The sequence below is a fragment of the Aquarana catesbeiana genome, linkage group LG03 (assembly GCF_042186555.1).
Source record: "Aquarana catesbeiana isolate 2022-GZ linkage group LG03, ASM4218655v1, whole genome shotgun sequence".
Taxonomy (NCBI): domain Eukaryota; kingdom Metazoa; phylum Chordata; class Amphibia; order Anura; family Ranidae; genus Aquarana; species Aquarana catesbeiana.
Genome location: NC_133326.1, coordinates 634,514,025 through 634,539,672, shown reverse-complemented (window position 1 = coordinate 634,539,672; position 25,648 = coordinate 634,514,025). Strand labels below are relative to the sequence as shown.

The 25,648-nt window shown below is 42.8% G+C and overlaps 1 protein-coding gene across 1 annotated transcript; it reads right to left on the bottom strand.

The window, feature by feature from the left end:
• NXNL1 (nucleoredoxin like 1) lies at positions 1-25,602 on the bottom strand. The gene is made up of 3 exons (XM_073622505.1): positions 25,435-25,602; positions 8,703-9,333; positions 1-2,557 (listed from the first exon to the last, which is right to left on the bottom strand). Exons 2-3 carry the CDS (start codon positions 9,029-9,031, stop codon positions 2,215-2,217), a joined length of 672 nt encoding a protein of 223 aa, XP_073478606.1. The 5' UTR covers positions 9,032-9,333; positions 25,435-25,602; the 3' UTR covers positions 1-2,214.
• Positions 25,603-25,648: the final 46 nt, after the last annotated feature.

Genomic DNA, 25,648 nt, shown 5'->3' with positions numbered 1-25,648 from the left:
CAACCCATTCCCTCACAGGGGAAAAGACCTTCTCTCCAAGGCTCCAGACTATTGTAATGGAAATTTGTAAGTTCTGTATATAATTGTATTGTATTTTGTATGTATCGCACACTGCCCTCACTGTGCACACGGCACTAATAATGTTTTCAGTACATGTTTACATTCTTTTGAGTCCTGATTAGAATTAGCCTGCCTATGATACACCCCTTGTTACCATAAACGTACAATTGTAATATTAATGTGATACCTACGTAATCATGTGTATAAAAACCTTCAATTGCGTCATAATAAAGGAGAACAGTTATTTGGAAAGATACTGAGTGTATCTTTTGTGTCTGTTCCCTACTGCAGTAGTTATTATTAATTTGGAACAGCCTCCCAGCCACCATCTGGGCACTCCTCCCCAGGGATTGGCTAGGCCCTGCTCAGTATTCAGGCTGATCATTTGAATCTTCTGGAGGAACAGGGAAGCAATCAGACTCCCAGCTCATGAAGCCCTGAATGGACCAGACCAAGCAATTACTGCTCCCCTGATTACAGAAGGAACTAAAGACTAATTTTTTCTTGCAGCCTAACTAGGAGGGTGCTACAGGGGTTGCTACAGAAATATAATAGTAATTATGAGCCACAGATCAGTGTCTTGTACAAAATAAATGTTTGAGCTACAACGGCATAAATTTTATATATATATATATATATATATATATATACTTTTTTTTATTTTGTATTGTTTACCCCCCACCCCTTGTCCCTGTTGCAGATTTTCCAAGATTTTCCTGACTGGTGGAAGCTTTGTCAGTTGAACAGGAAGTGATAGAATATACCCAGTAGTCCCAGATAGCAGTGGTTCTATGCTTTCCACATTCTATTCAATACCATAAAACCTTTTTTTTTTTTTTTTTAATTACTGTTAAAAACCAGCAACTAGAGCAGACTTTTTTTTCTCTAATGGAATACACTAGAGCACATTCCTCCATTTCCAAAGGAGCATTTTGTCTCTGTTTCTAGACCAGAGAGCAGGTCGTGGTCTCCCTCCTTCCTAAATTCCAAATTCCCTAGGCTCCCAGCTCCCATAGTGCCATCCAACCCCCCATAGTGGCCCGCAGTGGCACTTATCCTCTCAAAGTGCCCCCTGGCACCCCAAGAACCCTCAGTCCCAACGGTGCACTCCAACCTCCCACAGTGCCCCCTGGTTTCCTGTAGTACCCCCTAGGTGGTTACATAGCCTCCACTCTCCCACAGTGCCCCCAAACATGTCTTCCAGTGCCCCCAGTCCTCTTCAGTATCCTCTAGCTTCCCACATTGCCCCTGCAAAACCCCCAGCCTCTGTGACAGACCCCCAGCCCCCTCCAGAGACCCGACTCCCCAAAGTTGCCCACAGCTCCCTCCAGACGCTGCATTCCCTACAGGGCCACCAAGTCAGATGCAGAGTCTCCTTCACCCCTCAAGAACCTTCGTCCCCCCACAGTGACACCCAGACCCATCCAGAACCTTTCAGAATTTTAATAGATATTTTGTATTCCCATATTTTTATTGCGTGAATATAAACTTTTTTTTTACTGTACTGTTGGGGTATGGAAGGTTTTGGAAAGCATCAATAAGGTTAAAAACCACTGCTCTAGATGAAACCTGTCTTTACCATACCAGGTTTTCACAAAGGGGGACCTTTCGAACCTACGAATACATTGGCTCCTTTTACTGTATGCATAATTTTAGGTTGAATATGTTTTTATCATTAATCTTATTAACATTTTGTGAGGAAAAAGACAAAAATAAGAAACTGTATGCATATTTTTTTTAAATAAAATTAATTCTGGACTTTATAGACCTCACTTTCCTCTGCATATGTCTGATGGTGCATTTGAGATACAAGCTTTTCTATGGCTCCTGGCCTCCAAGGGCTGCCTAAAGGGAATGTTCATCTTCCTGTCCTGGGACCAAACTGCTCTTCTCATCTTTTGTCCAGCTTTCACGGGCTGTTACAGAGACAGGAAGTGAGGTGAAGTCTCCCCGGCGGGGTCATGGACAACAATGAAGACTTGACAGAAGTTTATCCAAATCTTGGAGCTACAAAGTTATCTGAAAAAAACTAAAAATAATTATAATATTATTGAAAATGATAAATATCAATTTTTTTAAGTTGTGTGCTGTGTTCAGATTTAGGGTTTTGTTGATCCAGTAGAAGTCATTATATGTAAAAAAGTAAAGCTTTGTTCAGAAGAAGTCTCCTCCTCCACCACCACCACCACCGTCATCATCATCGTCCCCTCCAGCCCTCTCCCTCTTCTTCTTCTTCTTCTTCTTATTCTCAGGGCTCTCCAGTTTGTACTTTATCCTGCGGATCGGGTCGCTGATACTCTTGGAGGCAGTGGAATCACAGAATTCTGCTGGTAAGAAGTTCCTGTCAATCATCTCAGACACTTCCTGCCAGTTCTGGAAGCATGGAGGACCCAGGCGTACAACTTCATCCACTGCATTAGGGGAGATCACCTGTCCAGAGGGTTTGAGGACTACAAGGACCGGTACGTCTGAGACTGAGAACTGGACTTCAAGGTCCCTAAAAAATAATACAAGGAGGTTACAGAACAGTGGGTTAAAATTTCTTAAACTATGTTATAGCATTAAAGTGGACCCACCATCTGATATGTTTTTGCATGCTTGATAAGTAATGTAAATGCATCATTTTACAGTTACCTATTACTTGTCAAAAAGATCACAGTACTGTGGCTGGCAATACCTGCATCCTCCTTTCTTTCCAGAAGGATGGAGTTATCTTTGTTCAGGCATTATTCAGGGTCAGGATGTTATACTTAGACTGAGATACAGGCCCAAGGATGACACAGGTCATAGTGCTTGTGCAGTTCTTGGCTCTGTTCACAAATGTTGGACACAGATCAGCTGTTGCTGCAGCCTCCCACTTTGTGACTTGCTACAAAGTATGACCTGTTTCAGATGGGCTTCAGCTTGTATAAGAGCAGTGTGAACAGTAAGTATTGACAAAACATTTGCAGAGATTTCAGCAAGCTTTGTTGAAGCTTTCAAAGTACCATTCAGCTCCAGTTTGCAAACTTACCCCATCCAGGTTGCATCTTCGGTGGCTCCGTCCCACCCCCCACCCCCCATGGTCTCATCCCGAGTCCCGGCAGTCACTTCTCCTCCCAGCCAATCACGACTTAGCACTCACAACCAATCGGGTCTTAGGAAGTGTCCTGAGACCCGATTGGCCGGGAATAGAAACAGGAAGACATTAGCAAATATTAATTCGCTAATTTCACACAACTGCGTGGGCTCCGGTCACAGTGCTCTGCCCCCTGAACCCACCCTTTTTGAAGCCAAATAGAGCCTCTGGCTCTAATCATGTGCTTCGAAGAAAAAAAAAAACATTGAAATTCATGCGTCCGGAACCCTGCATCTAGATTAGGGGTCAGGCGCATGGATTAGGGGGGCGGCACCCCTGCTCCCCTATTGAACGGGTCGCCATTGCTGAAAAGACAAAATGACAAATCCTTTGGCAAGTAAAACAGCTCTCATATATGTATTTCGCTGTTTGCCTGGAGCTGAGCTTTTAAAGAACAAAAGAGAGCAAATGAGAGAAGGTAATTAAGCTTTGCACACAATTAAAGTGCCTAATTTTCCTCCATTGTTTGAATGACTTTGCTGGTAGAGACCCAGAGACACGCTGTAAAATCTAGCCTGGTATAGGAAGAATCTGGCTAAAAGGCAGTCCTCCCCATACACATAAAATATAGTCTAATTACCACATCATAAAATAAAAGATAATTACTCAGTGACACTAAGCAGTCCATATCATATAAAGCTCCAGTAAAAAAACACATCCAAAGAGCGCTAATCCATAACTAAACCTGGATTACTTGGAAATGGAACAGCAATGATGTACAGTAAGAGCATAATTACTAGGATTGGGAACAATCTGTTTAATATTATATCTCATGGTTGGGCTTAAAGAATTAAAGCCATTTATCATGATTTCAATAGAAAATTTTCAGTACCTATATTAACTGTTTCAGCTCTGATATCTGTTCGTCTCCTATGAACCTGAATAATTTTTACATTGGACTATTCCTCTACTGCAACCGGACTCAATAAATGGCCCAGAACGTTCCTCCAACTACATGCTGATACCATATTAAACTCAATATGATTATCCTGGGGAATGATTAAAGCCAGGTTGTATCATAAAATGACACTCTCTGTTCCTCTACCACCCCTACATATCCAAACATCGATCCTGTCTTATGGGCCTACGCCCTTCCTCCTGTTGTCTTAAACATGGACTTTCAGATTTAAATTGATACAATGCATTCTGGACATGTCCACAGATCAAACAATTCTGGATTAAAAGTGAGCTGCAACTTCACACCTAGTTAACTAACTGCTTTTATCCCCAAAATGGGCTCTCTTTGGTTTGGTAGACATTCTTATGCCTCGTACACACGATCGCACATTCCGACAACAAAATCCATGTTTTTTTTCCGACAGATGTTGGCTCAAACTTGTCTTGCATACACACGGTCACACAAATCTTGTCGGAAATTCTGATCGCCAAGAACGCGGTGACCTACAACACGTATGATGAGCCAAGAAAAAATGAAGTTCAATAGCCAATGCAGCTTTTCTGCTTGATTCTGAGCATGCGTGGAACTTTGTGCATCGGAATTGTGTACAAGCGATCGGAATTTACGACAACGGATTTTGTTGTCGGAAAATTTGAGATCCAGATCTCAAATTTTGTTTGTAGGAAATTCTTACGGAAAATGTCCGATGGAGCCTACACACGGTCGGAATTTCCGACAACTTGCTCCCATCGAACATTTCCTGTCAGAAAATCCGACCGTGTGTACACGGCATTAGAGTAATAGTTTCCAAGGGCTGTAAATAATTACCTATTATGATCTCCCTAGTAGAAAAGAAGAACATTTTAAATAAAATGAAGTTCCTCTTTAAGAAAGGGGTCCTATAGGGCTTCATAAGGGTTTACTCGTGGCTCAATGTTTTACTCAAGGTAAAAAAGCATTGTCTTTATGTAGCCAGTTGCTGGGCTACAGCAATATGTTAAAAGGAGACATTGTTTTTTTATTTTTCTCTCCCTCTACTTTGATACTAATGTTATGCTACACCATTCTCCTCCAGCCAGCAGCAGGTGAGCATATTAGTGGAGATCCAAGCCTGATGCCTTCAGGGAGAGACCGAGTGGGCCCCCCTTCTACAACAAGAGATCACCACAGCATTCTGGGGACTTGTGAGAGGGCTATTTGCCCATTGCTGATACTGCTAGTAGGGACTGAGCCACTCAAAGCAGGACACTAAGTGTTCCCAATCAATACTGCCTTCTGATCCAGACTTATTCCAAACCTATACCAACCTTATACTTCATTATACTGAACCTTTACCTCATCTGAAGCACATCTACCTCACACCTGTGCCAAGACTATACTGTACCTATACTGCTTGCAGGTTAACTGGGACTGTCATTAAGTGCAAAGAAGCTCTTAAAAGACCCTAACAATAGCCGGCAGAAGAACATCTCAAAGGACTGCCCCTCCCGTGATAATTATTCTGCAAGTCCCCTTTGTTCCCTTGCCCTCTTCTCTACCATCTTCCTTTTCTTTTGGACAGTGCATACCTAGTTAGTCTAGGACTAGCATCACCACCATAACCATCATAAACCATCATAGCTCTGGCAGTCGGTAGATTAACCTTTATTACTGCTCACTGCTGCACTTGAGGCGCCCTTGCTACTGTTTATGCTGATCTGGACACAGAATGGCATCTTATGCCTAAATTGCCTAAATTGTATGCTAAATTGTGTTATTACCATTGTTAATCCATGCTATGCTTGCCTAATTACCAACCTTATTGAGTGACAATATATTCAGTTTGCCTTTACTACCTAATTTGGTGCCTGTTTTCTTTGATATAGCTCTGCTACTGGGTACCAAGTATTACTTTCAGTGATTTCCTGCGATATTGTATGTTTGTGCAACTGGTGTGTTAGAGGGGCTGGGGTTTTTGGAAAAAGATAAGGCAAAGAACAGAGGACCCCTCCTAATTAGCAGCTCCAACAGGGGTAACACCACATTTACAACTTTGGTGAGCTGGCTTTCCCTATGATGCTGGCTACAGTACCAAGCAACTATTTTCATTGAATTGGTCAATGAGAAATGTATGCCGATGGTTCTGTCTGGCCTTGTAACTTTCACCCTCAGGCTCTTGTTTAGGGACTTGTGTTAGAAGATCCTGACCAAAGAGGGTGACTACAAAAAGGCTTTTGTAAAAGGCTATACTTCATAAATGTTTTCAAACATCTTTCATTCTCTAATTTGCCATGGAACACTCACATTGGGAGGTTGACTGGATAATGTGGAAACTTTCATTTAGAAGCCTTTTCATATCTGAGACAACAATCTTTCTATGTAAGGAAGTCTATCAAGGAGCAAAATGTAGTAACCCACAGTGACCATTCAGATTTTAAGTTATGGCAACCATATCAACGAATAGTTATTAGTAGTTGGTCCCATTCAACTGAACTTTTTCTGTAATGTTGAAGAGGTTTTGTTTCAAGGAACATACCCCAGTATTTAAAGCCACAGAGGCAACTTAGTCACTTTTATCCAATCACTATGGGGTGTGTCCATTGATTGTCCATGGACGTAATGGAAAGTGTAAAAGTTGGCAAACCGCCATGTTCTGATTTTATAATCCAATCCCCTGGTGCCTTTAGGTATGAGATAGGTGTTAGTTGTTGGAGTTGCGTGACTGAAGGTGTAAACTGTTGTCGCTGGGATAGAGATGTTTAAAGCGGGGTTCCACCCAAATTTTGAACAATATCTGTATGTATTCTCTTCCTTGCCTAAATGCTGACATGCCATTTAAAAAAATGTAAATCGCCGTAATTACCTTTTATTTTTCTATTCTTCTTTGCACTTCCTGGTTCTCCTCCCGTGGGAGTAGGCGTGTTTCTAGCCTCTCCCAGACTCCTGGGAGCTAGTCTCAGGCTTCCCAGGATGCCACTGAGCATGTGCGGGAACGAGCGGTGAATGCTGGGAGCACAGCATTCACCACATCCAGGAAATAAATGCTTGTGGGCTTCAAATGCCCACAATGAAGATGGAAACCGCCTGCAGTGAATAATATAAGTTATCCTTTCCGACGAAATCTGACACAGGCGGACATATTACACACAATATGTGAGTATGTAATGCTGAGAAGAAAAGTTTGTGAATTAACTCAAAAAAAAAAAAACGATAGATAGGTGGACCCCCGCATTAAATGTTTAAACGAACGTTTAGGAGCAGTTGGGTGTTTTTTTCCCGCTGCCCCTGAACTCTCCTCTATGTTATCTTATCAGTACATGTACACAGGGTGGTTTATAGTCGTTTCTAGGCAGTTGAGTTTAAAAGCATTTTTTGGAAAGCAAGCGCCAAATGCCTGTAACAGCTTGTAAACGCATGTAAACGGGGTAACTCAGGTTTAGCCACATTTACGTTACAGGCGTTTTTAATGGAGATACATTTTTGACTATTTAACCGCTTGCCGACTGGCTCACACCGATATACGTCGGTAGAAGGGCAGGTACAGGCATATTACCGTACCTGTACGTTGCCCACCAAGAAAAGGTTTGCGGGCGCGTGCCCGCCACGAGCTCCGTGAGTGTAATCACGGGTCCTGCGGACATCGATACACGCGATCGTCTCACGGAGAGGAAGAACGGGGAAATGCTGATGTAAACAAGCATTTCCCCGTTCTGCCTAGTGACAAGGACACTGATCACAGCTCCCTGTAATCAGGAGCGGTGATCAGTGTCATGTCACACATAGCCCCCCCCCCCCAGTTAGAATCACTCCCTAGGACACACTTAACCCCAACAGCACCACCTAGTGGTTAACCCCTTTAACGACAGTCACATTTACACAGTAATCAATGCCTTTTTAATCGCACTGATCACTGTATAAATGTGAATGGTCCCAAAATAGCACCAAAAGTGTCCGATCTGTCCGCCATAATGTCACAGTCACGATAAAAATCGCTGATCGCCGCCACTACTAGTAAAAAAAAAAATGATTACTCAAAATGCCATAAAACTATCCCTTATTTTATGGACGCTATAGCTTTTGCGCAAACCAATCAATAAAAGCTTATTGCAATTTGTTTTACCAAAAATATGTAGATGAATTCGTATCGGCCTAAACTGAGGAAAAAAAAATTTTTTATATATTTTTTGGGGATATTTATTATAGCAAAAAGTAAAAAATAATGCATTTTTTTCAAAATTTTTTTTTGTTTATAACGCAAAAAATAAAAACCGCAGAGGCGATCAAATACCACCAAAACAAAGCTCTATTTATGGGGAAAAAAAGACGTCAATCTTGTTTGGGAGCCACGTCGCACGACCGCGCAATTGTCAGTTAAATCGACGCAGTGCCGAATCGCAAAAAGTGCTCTGGTCTTTTGCCAGCCAAATGGTCCGGGGGCTTAAGTGGTTAAAAAAAAAATGCTTCTAAACGCAAACATGGTTAAACGTGGCAAAACTGACGTTTTTAAACGCTGGTTGCTATTTGTCAAGTTAAATCATTCAGGAGAGGTTTTAAAACATCTGGTGTACATTAAGCCTAATTCCTACGGGAGCAGCGCTATCTCATTATTGTCAGATGGAGTGTAAATCCAGGTGGGTATCTTGTTACCTTCTGAACGCTTCATTCTCAAAGGGAACCAGTAACCAACGTTTTGGCATGTCCTTTATGAAGCTGTCATGTTCCTCCTCATTGCGGTCCCGGGTTATGTAGATTAGGGCTAACTGCGAGGATCGGTGCACATAGAACTCATCAGTCAGTTTGGTGAAAAAGTCCTTCAAGAGTGGAGCAAACTCCTGACACCGGGAAGAACCGGACTCAGCAAAGTACAAGAGGAGAACACGGTTCTCCAGCCTTTCCCACAACTCCTTATCGGTATCCAGCTCGTCCTGATCATGGTTGTTTTTAAGCAAGACTTTGCCAAGAAACAGTTCTGCCATCCTATCTGTAGAAAGCTTTAAAATGGTATTAATTTAAAATAAAGAAAACATGGATTTACAGTTGATTAAAGCCTGCAAAAATATGTTCTTTATAAAAATGTGATAACATATGTTCTCATAGGATCAGCCATAACTGATTTCATATGGAAACCAACTGTCGTCAGTCCTAAAACATCTTTGTTGTAGTTATTTGGGTTTTGTAGTTATCTGATGTTACTTCCAAGTGGTTTGAACACAATTCATATTTGGATGATGCTGGCAACATTTGCAGTGGAATCCCCTGGTGCTGAGGAAATAGTATCCTGAAAAAAAAATACAACTAATCAAATGTTTGCATTTAAACAGAGGCATTCAGCTTCCACTAAGGATGCAATGTTGATCATTTAAATCCTTAAAGCGGTTGTAAACTTTAGACATGAAATATTAACAAAACATATTCCTCTATAGTGTGTCTCAATTAGGAGCTCTAAATGTCATTTCTGACATTACTCCTCTCTTAGCATGAGTCACTTCTGAGAAGTTCTCCTGACACCAAGAGAAAAATGGTGACAGGGAAGGGACCTCCAGCCAAATGATAGCCTCAGCTCTGTTCCTGTGAGCCGTGTGAAAGGGGGGGGGGGGAGCCCTTCCCTCCAATCAGCTCTCAGAGCTCTCCTTACTCCTCACTTTCAGCTCTTCACCTTTTTTTTTCTGAACTCTCAGACAAGCTTTCACATTTAGCACATTGAACGGATGTAGGGAAGAAAAGACTGCAGATAAACAGGTACAAGGTATGTAGGAAGATTTGTTTCATCTCTGTGTATCACCTGAGGCCAGTCACTTCATTGGGTATGTGTGAGGGTTTACAACCACTTTTTCTGATAGACCCCAGATGTCTCAGTAAAGAGTCCCTGTCCTGTCACTGCCCATGCATGGGATGGGATTAAATAATGAGACAGTGTAAAAAAAAAAAAAAAAGTTAAACAAAATCAATAATAAAATTTTTAAAAATGTAAAGAGCCCCTGTCCCCCCGCGCAAAAGTGAATGCATACGTAGGTCACGCACGCATATGTAAATGGTGTTTGCACCACACATGTGAAGTATCACAGTGCACTTTATAGCAAGAGCAATAATTCTAGCACCAGACCTCCTGTGTAACTCTAAACTAGTAACCTGTAAAGGCTTAGTAAATGTCACCTATGGAAATTTGTAAGTAGCGTAGTTTGGCACCATTCCACGATCGTGCGCAATTTTAAAGCGTGACATGTTAGGTATCTATTTATTCGACATAACAACATCTTTTATATTTTACCAAAATATGGGTATTATATTGTATTGTACCGTGACATTAAAATTGCAAAACCCACCATTTTGTTCTCTAGGGCCTCTGCTTAAAAAATATATAATGTTTGGGGGTTCTAAGCAAATTCTAGCAAAAATGTATGATTTTGACATGTAGGAGAGGAATGTCAGAATTGGTTTGAGTGAGAAGTAGTTAAAAGAAGCTAAAAAATAACTGTCAGGATTAACAGGTAGAAAAACTAAGTTAACTAAGTCCGCCCCGTGAATATCCGCTTGCTCAGCGGGGATCGCTCCGCCGATCCCCGCTGAGCAGGAAAATGAAAGGTCCGTCGCTGCACATTGTGCAGTGACGGACCTGTCAGAGCGCCGCTCTCCCCTATGGGGGATCGGGTGATGACGGACCGTAGAGTCCGTCGTCACTCGATCCGATCCGAAAACGGATGGAAAGGTAGGGTTTTCCTCCGTTACACTTTTTCGGATCGGAGCGGGTCGGATGTCAGCAGACATGTCACCGCTGACATCCGACGCTCCATAGACCTCCATGGAGTGTCCGTTCAGGTCCACTTAAAAAACTGACAGGCGGACCTGAACGGACAGTCCGTGTGAAAGAGGCCTTATACATTATATGTCATCTTTGATTTTGCCTTTACTACCATTTTAAATCCAAGCAGATATAAAGAACACACATTGATGTAGCTATACATTTTTTAATAAATTATTAAATGTTTTTTTCATATTCATCTAATTTAAGTACCTGAGTTGTTCTGGTATCAGCCCCTTGCAGTCCCTGTGCAACAGCACTAAGACTGGGAGAAAGAGGGACAACACTGGGGTCCAAACAAATATACTTAATGCAAATGTGCTGACAAGAAACATCCTGATCCTAGGAGAGAGTGGAATGAGCAGAAGGATGCTGCTGCTGCTTTTTCAATGTCCAATCACCAGTCTTGGGTGGGGAAATCACACCAGTGTTTTCCTTAAAGTGATTGTAAAGTCTTGTTTTTTTTTTTTCTCTAAAAATAACAAACATGTTATACTCACCTGCTCTGTGTAGTGGTTTTGCACATGGCATCCCAGATCCTCCTCTTCTCGGGTCCCTCTTCGGCCCTCCTGGCCCTTCCCTCCTGTCGAGTGCCCCCACAGAAAGCAGCTTGCTATGGGGGCACCCGAGCTGAGTCACAGCTTCCTGTGTCCATTCAGACATGGACCCCAGGTTCGGCCTTACCCCCTCTCTCTCCTGATTGGCTAACTGACTGATTGACAGCAGCGAGAGCCAATGGCGCTGCTGCTATGTCTCAGCCAATCAGAAGGAGAGTCCCGGAAGGCCAAGGAACTCGTGGACATCGCTGGAGAGATATGGTGCTCAGGGGAGTATTAGGGGTGCTGCTGCACACAGAAGGTTTTTTATCTTAATGCATTAAGATAAAAAACCTTCTGACTTTACAACCACTTTAAATGTAACAAAAAAAGTGATGCCTTCCTTCTGGCTGCGCTGTTTGATATAACTGTGTAAATCTCAGGACTGAATGGACAGAAATGCAAATTCTTTGGTAGGTAAAATAGCTCCCTCCTAGGTATTAATTTATCTGTGTGATTAACTGTTTACCTGGAGTCTAGCTTTAAAAAAGATCTATCATAATAATTTCCTTCAGTTTTGCCTCCTATGGATAAAGAACTGTACCTACAGTCAGGTCCATAAATATTGGGACATCAAAACAAATCTAATCTTTTTGGCTCTATACACCACCACAATGGATTTGAAATGAAACGAACAAGATGTGCTTTAACTGCAGACTTTCAGCTTTAATTTGAGGGTATTTATATCCAAATCAGGTGAACGGTGTAGGAATTACAACAGTTTGTATATGTGTTTTCCATTTTTCAAGGGACCAAAAGTAATGGGACAGATTAACAATCTCCATCAAACTTTCACTTTTTAATACTTGGTTGCAAATCCTTTGCAGTCAATTACAGCCTGAAGTATGGAACACATAGACATCACCAGACGCTGGGTTTCATCCCTGGTGATGCTCTGCCAGGCCTCTACTGCAACTGTCTTCAGTTCCTGCTTGTTCTTGGGGCATTTTCCCTTCAGTTTTGTCTTCAGCAAGTGAAATGTATGCTTAAGCGGATTCAGGTCAGGTGATTGACTTGGCCATTGCATAACATTCCACTTCTTTCCCTTAAAAAACTCTTTGGTTGCTTTGGCAGTATGCTTCGGGTCATTGTCCATCTGCACTGTGAAGCGCCGTCCAATGAGTTCTGAAGCATTTTGCTGAATATGAGCAGATAATATTGCCCAAAACACTTCAGAATTCATCCTGCTGCTTTTGTCAGCAGTCACGTCATCAATAAATACAAGATAACCAGTTCCACTGGCAGCCATACATGCCCACACCATGACACTACCACCACCATGCTTCACTGATGAGGGCGTATGCTTTGGATCGTGAGCAGTTCCTTTCCATCTCCATACTCTTCTCTTCCCATCACTCTGGTACAAGTTGATCTTGGTCTCATCTGTCCATAGGATGTTGTTCCAGAACCGTGAAGGCTTTTTTAGATGTTGTTTGGCAAACTCTAATCTAGCCCTCCTGTTTTTGAGGCTCACCAATGGTTTACATCTTGTGGTGAACCCTCTGTATTCACTCTGGTGAAGTCTTCTCTTGATTTTTGACTTTCACACACATACACCTACCTCCTGGAGAGTGTTCTTGATCTGGCCAACTGTTGTGAAGGGTGTTTTCTTTACCAGAGAAGGAATTCTTCGGTCATCCACCACAGTTGTTTTCCGTGGTCTTCCGGGTCTTTTGGTGTTGCTGAGCTCACCGGTGCATTCTTTCTTTTTAGGGATGTTCCAAACAGTTGATTTGGCCACACCTAATGTTATTGCTATCTCTCTGATGGGTTTGTTTTGTTTTTTCAGCCTAATGATGGCTTGCTTCACTGATACTGACAGCTCTTTGGATCTCATATTGAGAGTTGACAGCAACAGATTCCAAATGCAAATAGCACACTTGAAATGAACTCTGGACCTTTTTTCTGCTCCTTGTAAATGGGATAATGAGGGAATAACACACACCTGGCCATGGAACAGCTAAGCAGCCAATTGTCGTACACCGTTCACCTGATTTGGATGTAAATACCCTCAAATTAAAGCTGAAAGTCTGCAGTTAAAGCACATCTTGTTTGTTTAATTTCAAATCCATTGTGGTGGTGTATAGAGCCAAAAAGATTAGAATTGTGTTGATGTCCCAATATTTATGGACCTGATTGTATAGTAGTTTGCCCCATGTTTCTAAGAGCTTTCTAACCCTGGTTATGAGGATCGACCTGCCCCCCTCCCCCTACCATGGCTGATCTGACAACAACTGGGAAGGAGACGGCTGATTCATATCTACAGCTTATCGTGGCTGTGAGCACTTTCCCAAGACAAGCAATGGTAAGCACAATGCAGAGGGAGGGGGAACGTGTTAGCCTCTGCATTCCTCTTGCTGTTGCTTGTCTGGAGAAAGTGCTCACAGCCAGGATAAGCTGCATATATGAATCAGCCATCTCCTTCCCAGTTGTTATCAGATCAGTCATGGTAGGGGGGCAGAGCGAACCTCATAACTAGGGTTAGAAAGTACTTAGAAACATGGGACAAAGTACTACTTGTACTGTATCCCATAGATAAAAAGAAATGTGAAAAATTATGATTATAGATCTTTTTTAAGAGCTATTTAGATACAAAGAATACTCCACGTCAATCTTCATCAGTGGGATGGTGATAGCTGCTCATTCACTTTTGCAAAATAGATTTCACTCAGCAAACTGATCAAGTTCATCTAGTAATAAATACAGTGCAGCAAAAGTTCATAGCGTACATCTGCATGCAGTACATAAGCCTATGCAGAGTAATTAAATAGGCAAGCCTGTCAATTCTTCATTATTCCACTAAACTGCACATGTGCGTGGGTTACTGCTGTAAAACTGCTCAGGTCTAATTCCTGTAATGACTTCATTAGTTTGTTTTCAATCTTAGCCAACCTTCAATCTGCTTTCGGCATTGTTAATTATTTAAATTCTTTTTTAATCGCCTAAAAATATTCATTATATCCTAATTGTCTGTGCTTCTGAGTTTTATAGTTAAACCGAGACATTGAAGTTCCTGTAAATTGTACACGACAAAACTTTGTTAATTACCTAAAATGAATTAATGAAATGCTACTTGTGCAGTCGAACCAAAAGTTAATTAGAAAAGACGAAATGTGTTACCACTTAGTGTTCTTCAAAATGTAAAACTGAACTGAATTAAAACTTGACCATGAGATTTAAAGTAACGCTGAACCATATTATTATTCTCCAAAAAGAATCCATACACAAATACCACTTCAGCTGCGGAAGGTTTTCATGACCAGGCCATTTTTTGCTATTTAGCACTGCGCTACTTTAACTGGTAATTGCTCGGTCATGTAACACTGTACCCAAAGGAAATTTATGTAGTTTGTTTTTCACACAAATAGAGCTTTCTTTTGCTGATTTTATTTTGTTTTTTACTATATAAACAAAAAAAAAACAGTAAATTTAGATTTTTTTTTTTATTTTGCTATGAAACATATTCAATAAAGAAATTAAAATTAAAAAAAAAAATCTTCATACATTTTTAGCCAACAGGTATTCTGCTACATATCTATGGTAAAAAAAAAAAAAAAAAAAAAAAAACCCCAATAAGTATATATTGATTGGTTTACATGAAACTTATAGCGTATACAAACTGTGGTATATATACTAGAATTTTTATTTAATACATTTTTTTTTTATACTACTAATGGTGGTGATGAGCGAATTATAATGGGTTTGCAATAGTGCAACGGACAATTTGACACTGGGTGGGAACTGACTAACTGCCACTAATATCACCAGTGACAGTAATACATTGATCAGTGCTAATAATATACACTGTCACTGTACTAATGACACTGGCTGGGAAGTGGTTACCATCTAGGGCGATTAAGGGGTTATGTGTGTGCCTAACAATGTGTAATGTGTGTATTATGTGCTGCTTTTTACTATAAATCTCTGTTTTTCTTATCCCTGCTTTGGATAAGAAACAGAGAGATCATTTCCTCTGTACAGAGCCCTGTGTTGATTGTCAACACAGGGCTCTGGGCTGTGATTGAACACAGCCGATCAGCAGGTTCAGGATGAGCATGAATCATTGCATGCACCCTAAACCCCGGCAACAGGTAGGGATGGGCTGAACGGACCCCTGTTCGGTTTACACCAGAACTCGGTAACACCGTGAAAGTTCGGACCTGAATAACAAACCCCATTAAAGTCAATGGGACCTCAAAAATCAAAAGTGCCATTTTGAAGGCTTACTGTATATGCAATTAATTGGGCGTACAATGGTTATAGGGGTCCGGGTCCTGCCCTGGGGGACATGTTTTGATAAAAAAAAAAGTTTGTGAAAAACGTCATTTTTAAATGAGCAGTGATTTTTTTATTTTTGAAGTGAAAGCATAAAAGTTAAAAATTCCTTCCAATATAATGCCTGTGGGGTCCCCTTAGTCTACGTGTAAAGTGGCAGATCTGTACCATGTCTAGAATCTGCTGCAACAATAATTAATAATAAAAAGCCGCCTGAGCCTGTCGTCATGCAGTAATGGCATAGGTACTCGTTGACAGCTCTCTGCTGTATAGCCGCTGCAGCATTCCCAAAGTTGAGTTCCACCTGGTGGGCATGTCGCAAATCAGGCAATTTACAGGCCGGTGGAATTCACGCTGAATTTCAGCCAACCGAGCACTGGCTGTATGACCACCCGAAATGGCTACAGACTGTTCTGACCTGCTTTAGTACATCTTGCAACCCTGGGTACGTATTTAGGAAACGGTGGACCACCAAATTGAGGACATGTGCCAGGCATGGCACATGTGTCAACTTTCCCTGTCTAAGGGTGGACAGGAGGTTTGAGCCATTATTGGACACCACCATTCCTGGCTCAAGCTGGCGTGGTGTGAACCACCTCTGGGCCTGTCCCTGCAGAGCTACAAGAATCTCTCCTCCGGTGTGGCTCCTGTCCCCTAAACACAGCAGCTGAAGCACCGCAAACAGCGTTACCCAGTGTGCTGTGAACCAAATATATTATCCCTGCCCATGCTTGCTGGACCATATGTCAGCAGTAAGGTGGATTTTACAACTGACTGCCTTGCCCAACGATGCCAGAACATTCCCTTCCACGTGATGATAGAGAAATGGAACGGCCTTGCATGAAAAGTAGTAGCGACTCAGAACCTGCCATTATGGTACAGCACATTGTGCAAATTCACAGAAGGGGGCAGAATCCACCAGGCTGAAAGGCAAAAGTTGGAGAGCCAACAGCTTTGACAAGCTTGCATTTAGACGCTAGGCATGTGGGTGGCAGGGACTGTATTTTTTTTTCCGCTGCAGCAGATGGGGCAGAGAAATTTGCCGGCTACAGTCTACAGCTGGTGGTGTGCTGCTGGCAGATGTGCTCCTAGGACCTGGGACACCCTGTGCTATACCATCATCCCTGTCAGTGGAGTCTGCTGAAAGGTAATGACTCTGTATCGCAGGGGCAGACAGAAGTGGGTAAGGAGGAGGAGGAGGGACAGATTTGTGCCCCTTTTGTGTGGCTTTTAGGTGCTCTTGCCAACGGGCTGAGTGGTTGGATGTTAAATGCCTTGTTAAGCATGTGATACCCAAGTGGTTGGTGTTTTTGCCAAGTTTGATGTGCCCCAGACACAGTTTGCAGATAGCAACAGTGCGATCTGCTGCAGATGTGCTGAAAAAGCCCAGACAGCTGAGATAACAGCTGCAGAATGTGATGGAATAGGGTGGCTGCTCTCTACTCTTTCTTGATGTTGGCCTACTTGGGGTTGTGTCGCCTCACTTTCAGTTTCCTCTTTTCTTTTCTTTTCTACCACCCCAGTCGCATCAGTGACCTCATCATCATCATCATCTCCTCCATCTTCATCATTACCACTGGAGACAACTTGGCTTGGGGAACAGGAATGCCAATTTGTCTACCAGTGTTCCTCCCTCTCTCTAGGCTCATGTTCCTGTCATCCTCAACCTCAGAACCAACATCTGAACCCAGTAATGCCTGGGTATCATCAAGGAGCAAGTCGCTGACCCTGTGGTCAAACAACTCAGCTGACTCCTCAATGGCTGATGTGGACAAGGAGTCAGATTTATGCACTCTGGCAAATGCAGGGGGCTGCACACTTGTCTCTGCTTGCGTGACAGAGGATGAGGAAGGTTTAGTAAGCCAGTCCACCACCTCCTCTGCATGCTGTGGCTGGATAGCATGGGCAAACTCACTAAATAGAGGAAATTATGCCCTGCCCGAGGACTGACCACCATTTCCAGCTTTGCCTGTGGACACATTTGTTGCTGGCCCCCTTACAGTGCCAAGGGAACTGGCAGTAACACTCACAGAACTATATGGCGTTAAACTGGCAGTAACGCACGCAAAACTATATGACGTTAAACTGGCAGTAACGCACACAAAACGATATAGTGTTAAACTGGCAGTAACGCACACAGAACTATATGGTGTTAAACTGGCAGTAACATACGCAAAACTATATGACGTTAAACTGGCAGTAACGCACACAGAAGTAAATGGCGTTAAACTGGCAGTAACGCACAAAACTATATGGCGTTAAACTGACAGTAACGCACACAGAACTATATGGCGTTGAACTGGCAGTAATGCACGCAAAACTATATGGCGTTAAACTGGCATTAACGCACACAAAACAATATGACGTTAAACTGGCAGTAACGCACACAGAACTATATGGCGTTAAAATGGCAGTAATGCACGCAAAACTATATGGCGTTAAACTGGCAGTAATGCACACAAAAGGATATGGCGTTAAACTGGCAGTAACGCACACAGAAGTAAATGGCGTTAAACTGGCAGTAACGCAATCAAACAGATGGTGTTCAACCGTCACTACACTAACGCTATCTGAACTGTCCCTACTCTATCTATACACTAATGTCAAGATTACTGACACGGTCTCACTACATTACACTGAAACTATATGGGCTGTCCCTACTCTACACTAATGTATGTATGAATGACATGGTCTCACTACACTACAGTGAAACTATCTGAGCTGTCCCTACTCTAGCTGCACACTATGCAAAGCTGAATGATGGTCCTCCTCACTACCCTCACACTATCTCTAGACTGACATTAAACTAATATTCTACACTGACAATTAAAGCAAAATAGCACAGTATAGCACACTAACTAACTAATAGCACTGAACAGAGCCCTGTTCTATCTCTCTCCACACCGAAATTACACTGAAAATGGCTGCCATTGAAAGAATACTTTTATACTGTGGGGCGGGAATGAGCCATGATTGGATAAGGATGACTGTCATGACTCTGACAGTGCTCTGTGTCCTGATTGGCTCAAGCTTTCACTGCTTCAGCCAATCAGGGCTTGCAATGCACTGCTCATTGCATTGTGGTCGGTTCGGGGGGGGGGGGCTGAACCAACGGTTGAACGACCCGTTTGTGCTGTTCGCCGACCGCCCAAACAACAAAAGTATGCTCGGGCCTTCGCCCATCCCTAGGAACAGGTAGCATTGTACCAGTACATGCCTGTGCCTGTACGGGTCACACATCTGCAATACATTGTGGGTGGGCGGACCGCAAGTAGTTAATGGCCCTTTAATCTATTTTTCATTGTTTCTTACTGTGTTTTTCTGCCTCCTTGTAATGTCCTTCATGATCTCCCGAGCCTCTTCTGACCCCACGCACTTCCACTGGTTTGGAATGAGCAGTGCACATTAGGTTTTTGAGTAGTGCACATTCGTTTTTTGTGTGCACTGCCCTGTGCACACTAAAATTCCCATAGCTCATATTCCCACCTCATAAACGTAGCCACTCTCCAATGGGCAGTCAGATCAGAGACGCAAAAAAAAAAAGGGAATTTGGAGAGTTGGAGGAGGCTGAAAGCAATAGAAGGTACGTTTCTGAGTTAAGAATATATACTCGAATATAATTTTTTTTTAAACCAGAGTTTAGTGTCACTTTAAAATCTGTGCAGAGTTTTGAAATAGAGTGAGGAACAGCTTGATCCTCTTTTGTTGTGTCCCTCTCGTGGTGATTTGCCCTCACTTCCTGTCCTGGTGACACCATTTCTATTTCCTTTCTCTGGAGTCCATAGCTAATACATTGCTTCATAGAGAACCTATATGGGGAGAAAATAGAAAATTTCTATATTCTGGGTGTTGCCAGGACAGAAAGTGAGAATAAATCTCTACAGTGAGGACACAGACAGCAGTACAACAAAAACAGACAGAGGATCCAAACTTTACCTGCTCTGGTCAAAAAAATAAAAAAATGTGTTGGATAGAGTTGAGGCAACACAGTGGCTTAGTGGTTAGCACTTATGACTTGAACCATTGGGGTTCTTGGTTTGACAGACTCAGAGTTTGCATGTTTTCCCTGAGCTTGTGTGGGTTTCCTTACATATTGCAAATGTAGCGCACCCCCTAGAGAGCCACTGTTAGTTTGGGCCTATTTCCTCCCCTTAGCGCACTCACACCCAGGCACACAGTATTTTTGGCAGTCTCTCTCTGGCTCAAGAAGAAGTCTGGGGTTTTTTTTTTTTTGTTTTTTTTTTTTAAAGCGGGGTTCCACCCAAATTTTGAACAATATCTGTATGTATTCTCTTCCTTGCCTAGATGCTGACATGCTGTTTAAAAAAATTTAAATCGCCGTAATTACCTTTTATTTTTCTATTCTTCTTTGCACTTCCTGGTTCTCCTCCCGTGGGAGTAGGCGTGTTTCTAGCCTCTCCCAGACTCCGCACAGTCTCCTGGGAGCTAGTCTCAGGCTTCCCAGGATGCCACTGAGCATGTGCGGGAACGAGAGGTGAATGCTGGGAGCACAGCATTCACCGCATCCAGGAAATAAATGCTTGTGGGCTTCAAAAGCCCACAATGAAGATGGAAACTGCCTGCAGTGAATAATATAAGTTATTCTTTCCGACGAAATCTGACACAGGCGGACATATTACACACAATATGTGAGTATGTAATGCTGAGAAGAAAAGTTTGTGAATGAACTGAAAAAAAAAAAAAATGATAGATAGGTGGACCCCCGCTTTAAATTAGGGAATGAAGAACTAGGCTGGGGATATGGAGCATGGGATACCCTGGAACTGCAGAACTTGAACAGATTGAGGACTACTAACTTTCTGGCTGCACTTGTCCACTTCTTGACAAAAGGCTTGTAAACCTTCAGCTGCACCTGCACAACACCTGATGGTATTGCACCCCTGCTTGGTTGTACTGGCACACTTCAGGCTGTACTTCTTATAGCAAAAGTCCCACAGAATCCCTATGCTGCCTGTGATCTGTCTTCTTCCCAAAGACGAAAGCCCTACACCAGGGATCTCAAACTGGTGGCCCTCCAGCTGTTGCAAAACTACAAGTACCATGGGGCATTGCAAGGCTGAGGGCTACAAATATGACTCCCACAGGAAAAGGCATGATGGGACTTGTAGTTTCGCAACAGCTGGAGGGCCACCAGTTTGAGACCCCTGCCCTACACAGTCACTCTTGCAGCACTGGGGTCTTGTACTCTCTTAGCCACAGGATCATCAGTTGCCTCCTGCCGATATCCACCAAACTATTTCCCTGTGAGGAAGATGAAGACTCACAGGGAGTCAACTTGAGCTTTCTCCCACAGCTTCTTTCCCAACTCTCCTCCCGTGAGCTTTCTCCTGACCCCTTAGATTCCTGGGATGCTCCTCGTAAAGACGCCCCCCCCCCCCAGCTAAGGCTGGATGGGACCTCATTGTATTCTTCTGGCCCCTTCCCTGGTTTCTGCCAGGAGGGCAAGGATCCTCAGCAGGGGTCCCCTCCAGGCTGGACCCTGGAACGCTGCTTTACACCAGCATGCTGCAATCTCTCCCCTGCTACTTAGGCTAAAACTATTTATGGGCTCTCCTTCCACCTTCTGGCCACACCTCCCCAGGGATTGGTGGAAGTCCCATAAATATTCTGACTTCAGCCTCTTTGTCCCTCCCACTATGTTCTGGAAATCTCCAGAATACAGGGAGAGGTAGCAGAGCAGAAGCCTGTGAAAACCTAGGCAGCCCAAACCAATCAACCCCTGCTCCACTGATTACAGTGGAGCCAAATAAATTTACTGAACAACCGTACCTACACCGGGAGGGTGCTGCACAAAGACATGCTATTAGGGTAATTAGCTACTGTCTAAATTGGCCCTAAAATGTGTGTGCAGGTTCAAAAATTCCAACTGGAGCCTTCAATGGTAGACCCTGATAACACTCCATTTAATGGCTAATGCAGCTCAGGTACACCCATGGTATAAACAGAAAAGTCAGTGCTACTACCCAAATAACACATAGATAGCAGAGCTCCCAGGTGCTCGATCCATAGTCGCTGGCTGAGTAGAGTAATGTGGAAATAATGATCCGCACTTGTTGTTGCTCTTAAAATTTCTTCATTTTATTAAACAGCCACAGTGAACAAACACAGATTAAGTCAGTTGACACATTTCAGCCTATAAGGCCTTAGTCATAGGCTGAAACGCGTCAACTGATATAATTTGCATTTTTTTCACTGCGGCTATTCAATAAAATTAAGAAATTTTAAGAACAACAACCGTAGTGCGGATCATTTTTTTCCACACCCATGGTATGGAGCCACAGAAAAACTAAGTTAGAAGTTCAGAAGATTGCAACAAGGTCATGGTAGTAAGGATGGATGGAGATCCACTTTAAGAGCTAATTTCAGCCCATTCCAAAATTTTAGCATTGAGAAGCATTGGTTTATTAAATAAAATATAAGTTCTTATCTACTTTTGAAGAGTTAGTGAAGAAATCTACCATTGGAGGTCACATATCATCCTTCCTTGAAAATAAACGATATTGTTAAGACCACAATGGCAGCTCCAGAGGGATCTTATTACTGAAGTCTTGGAAGAAAGTAAAACTCTAGTTCATTATTAACACAGCAAGATGTGGCTGTTCCTACGCTTTTCCCATATATATGTCATTGTAGTGTAGTCGTGTACTGTACTCCCCGCAACATTGTTATAAGGAGGTGAGAGAGGCTTTGATGGCCTCAAGATCAGCAGCTTTATGGAATGTTGCCTAACCAGGGGAGTTTTCAGAATACACTGGGCCTGTGTGCAATATCATAAGTTGAGCCCCTTTCATAACTTTACACTACACCAATTTATGCTCTGGATGCATACACACTGGGCACTTAGAAGCGTCCATTTGCACATGTCCAAAGCCAGTGACCCTGGACGCAAACCAGGGGCTGACTCTCAACTTTTGGTTCAGGGAGCAAGTACAACCCAGAGGCCCATGGTGCAGCGACTTGGCCCCCTTCCCCCTCTCCCTCTTGCCTTCCTCGTCCTGACCCCCATCCAAGGCTAAAGCTTAGCTCTAGGTACGCTCTGCTCACCTGGCGGGTTGGTCTGGACAGCGCCAGCTGCACCGACTCCAGGTTCCCTAACCGACCGGCAGTGGGCAACTGGGTGGTGCAGGGGGGGAGCTGGGGCAGCACGGTCAGGGCTGGCTAGGGAAGGAGAGCCTAAAGTGGGGCACGGAACCAGGCTCTGTTCATACATGATCCATGCCGGGGGAGAGGGGGCGGCATGCGCTCTGCCCTCATCCTTATCCTGCACTCAGTAGGACACCAGGGGACTTTTTACTCTTCTTCACCAGCAGCCTTTACGCATGTCTGTGGTGGAAGTGGTGCGCCCTTTTTAGGCATCAGAGTGGCTCAGGGGGCAATGGCCACCCCATCCGGCTCAGTGAGAGGCACTGGTTGCATTTAACAACTCATGTGAGCGATTAGATGCAGTGCCAGCGCCAGACATTAATTTGCATTGAATAAACAAGTGTGCCCCTCCTCCTCCAGATCTTTAGCCTGCAAACTATTACTGGACTCTATACAAACCTTTTATTATTTAGAATCATTTGTGGGGACTGGTGAAAAAAAGCCTGGCCCACATGCACAGGAACTAGTTTGGATGTGAGGGACATACGTTCAAATAATGTACATATTTGATCATGATATTGTCAGTACTGCACATGCCCCTTCAGATATGTGAGTATAGCTCCAGTATATTGATCTCCTTTGAGCTGCAGCCATGACAAGAGCAACTGCAATTTATAGGGCAGCGGTGCAGCAACACGTGCTTCCAGAATCCAATCCCCAATGAGCCCATAGTGGAACCCCTCCACCTTGGAACCCATGACTCTTTATGCACGGCACCCAATGGGAACACATTAGAGACACAATGGTAAGTGAGAGGAAAACTTTCGTGCTGCAGATCCAGAAGTGCAGAACCACGTACCTGTACACGATTTTGCACACAGGAGCTTCCGCCCCGCAGTACATGTACGTGGGATGGTCTGCAAGAGGTTAAAGTAAAAAAGATGTTATACTTACTTTGTCTGTGCGATGGTATTGCACGAAGCGGTCCTTTCTCTTCTCTTCTGGAGTTCCCTGCCAGTGCTGTCCACTCCTCCTTCCATTGGGTGCCACGTCAGTGAGCCATATGCTAAAGCCCCGTACACACGATCGGATTGTTGGCCAACAAAACCGTGGACTTTTGTCCGAAGGGTGCTGGCCCAAATTTGTCTTGCATACACACGGCCACACAATTGTTGGCCAACAATTACGAACGTAATACATTGTTTTTTAGCTCTTTAGCGCCACCCTTTGGGCTCCTTCTGCTAATTTTGTGTAGTAGAAGTTTGGTGAGTGTTGATTCGCGCTTTCATTTCGCGCTTTTCATTTCGTGCTTTTCAGTTAGTTTCTGAACGGCCGTTCTTCGACCAGCCATGTTGGGGAATCGGAGGAGATAATGTGTTATTTATTTATTGGCCTTGGAGTTATTGCTTTGACATTATTTTTTTGGGTTGAATAATGATTTGATTTGTTATATTTTCTATATTTTTGGATGCATAGAATGCACTTTTTGGTTAAGTTCTATTGACAGACAGCATGTCTAATTTTATTTGTTTTCTTTTTTAATGCACAATAAAAAAATTGTGGAGAATAATACTTGGCTATGTGTTTTACTTCAAATGACAGTTTGGGAGTAGGCAGTTATGTTTAAAAAATACAATGTAAAATAACAAGGGACACCAACATAGTTGTATCTTTGTTCTTAAAAACTACAGGATAATGGTGTTGTGGTAACGTGCCCAAATAAAATAAAAAGCATAATAATAGTATTCTTGATATCACTAGAAAAAAAAGCCTTTGAAAATTTGTTTGAAATAACTCCATCGGTATCACCAGCAAAGCAGCTTCATTATTATCCCATTAAAGAAGAAGAGAATTGTGCGCTGCATTTGGAGATTTCATAATTTGCCACGTCACGAATGTTAATTCTCTATTACGAACGCTAGTTTACAAGAGTGACCGCTTCTGCTTCCGAGCATGCGTGTTTGTACTTTAGACTTTTGTCCGACAGACTTGTATACACACGATCGGAAAATCCGACAACACACATTTGTCTGCGGAAATTTTTAAAACCTGCTAGCCAACCATTGGTTGGCGGAAAGTCCGACAACAATTGTCCGATGGAGCATACACATAGTCGGATTTACCGCCAACAGCCTGTCATCGAACATTTCCCGTCGGAAAGTCCGATCATGTGTACGCGGCTTTACTTTACATTAATATGATCATGTGATAAAATATTAATGCAATACATATATTTCATCATATAAATCTAAATTAAATACTGTGTCTTTTTCTTAATAAAAAAAAAAAAAACACCATTATAAGGTAAAAAAGCCTCCTACTTTGTTTCTTTTCCTTTTCCCCACATCCATTATATTTTGTCTGTCACAGCAAAATTCACCATAATGACGTCTTCCCTAGTTTGTGCAAATACAAATGTATGATATAAGCCAGTGCATCCACCTACAACGGTGTGAAAATGCAGCAACCTGTCCCATGTAACGATATGGTAGTCAGATGAGTTGTTAAAAGATTATTGCCCGTCACTACTGCTGCCCTTTTTTACATTGCTGAAACGTGTACTGGACATTTAAATTGGTAAGGGGTTTGTTACAGAATCACCTACCTGCTAAGGAGTTCCACGAGACCTTATATAAAAAAAAAAAAAAAAAAAAAAAAAGATACGCCTCCTATTATATTCCTAAAATACGCCTCCTATTAGATTCCTATTAGAAAGATCGGAGAGTGCTGCAGAGGATTTAGGAAGTGGCCCCTATAAATAGAGCAGATCTGGTGCAAAGGATTCTGGGAGTGTAATCAGCTTATGTCAGTATCTGCAG

Coding starts and splice junctions, on each gene's coding strand:
- NXNL1 (XM_073622505.1), bottom strand. CDS start 9,031: ATGGCAGAACTGTTTCTTGGCAAAGTCTTGCTTAAAAACAACCATGAT. Junction 2,558..8,702: donor GAGAATGAAGCGTTCAGAAG/GTAACAAGATAC, acceptor ATTATTTTTTAG/GGACCTTGAAGTCCAGTTCT.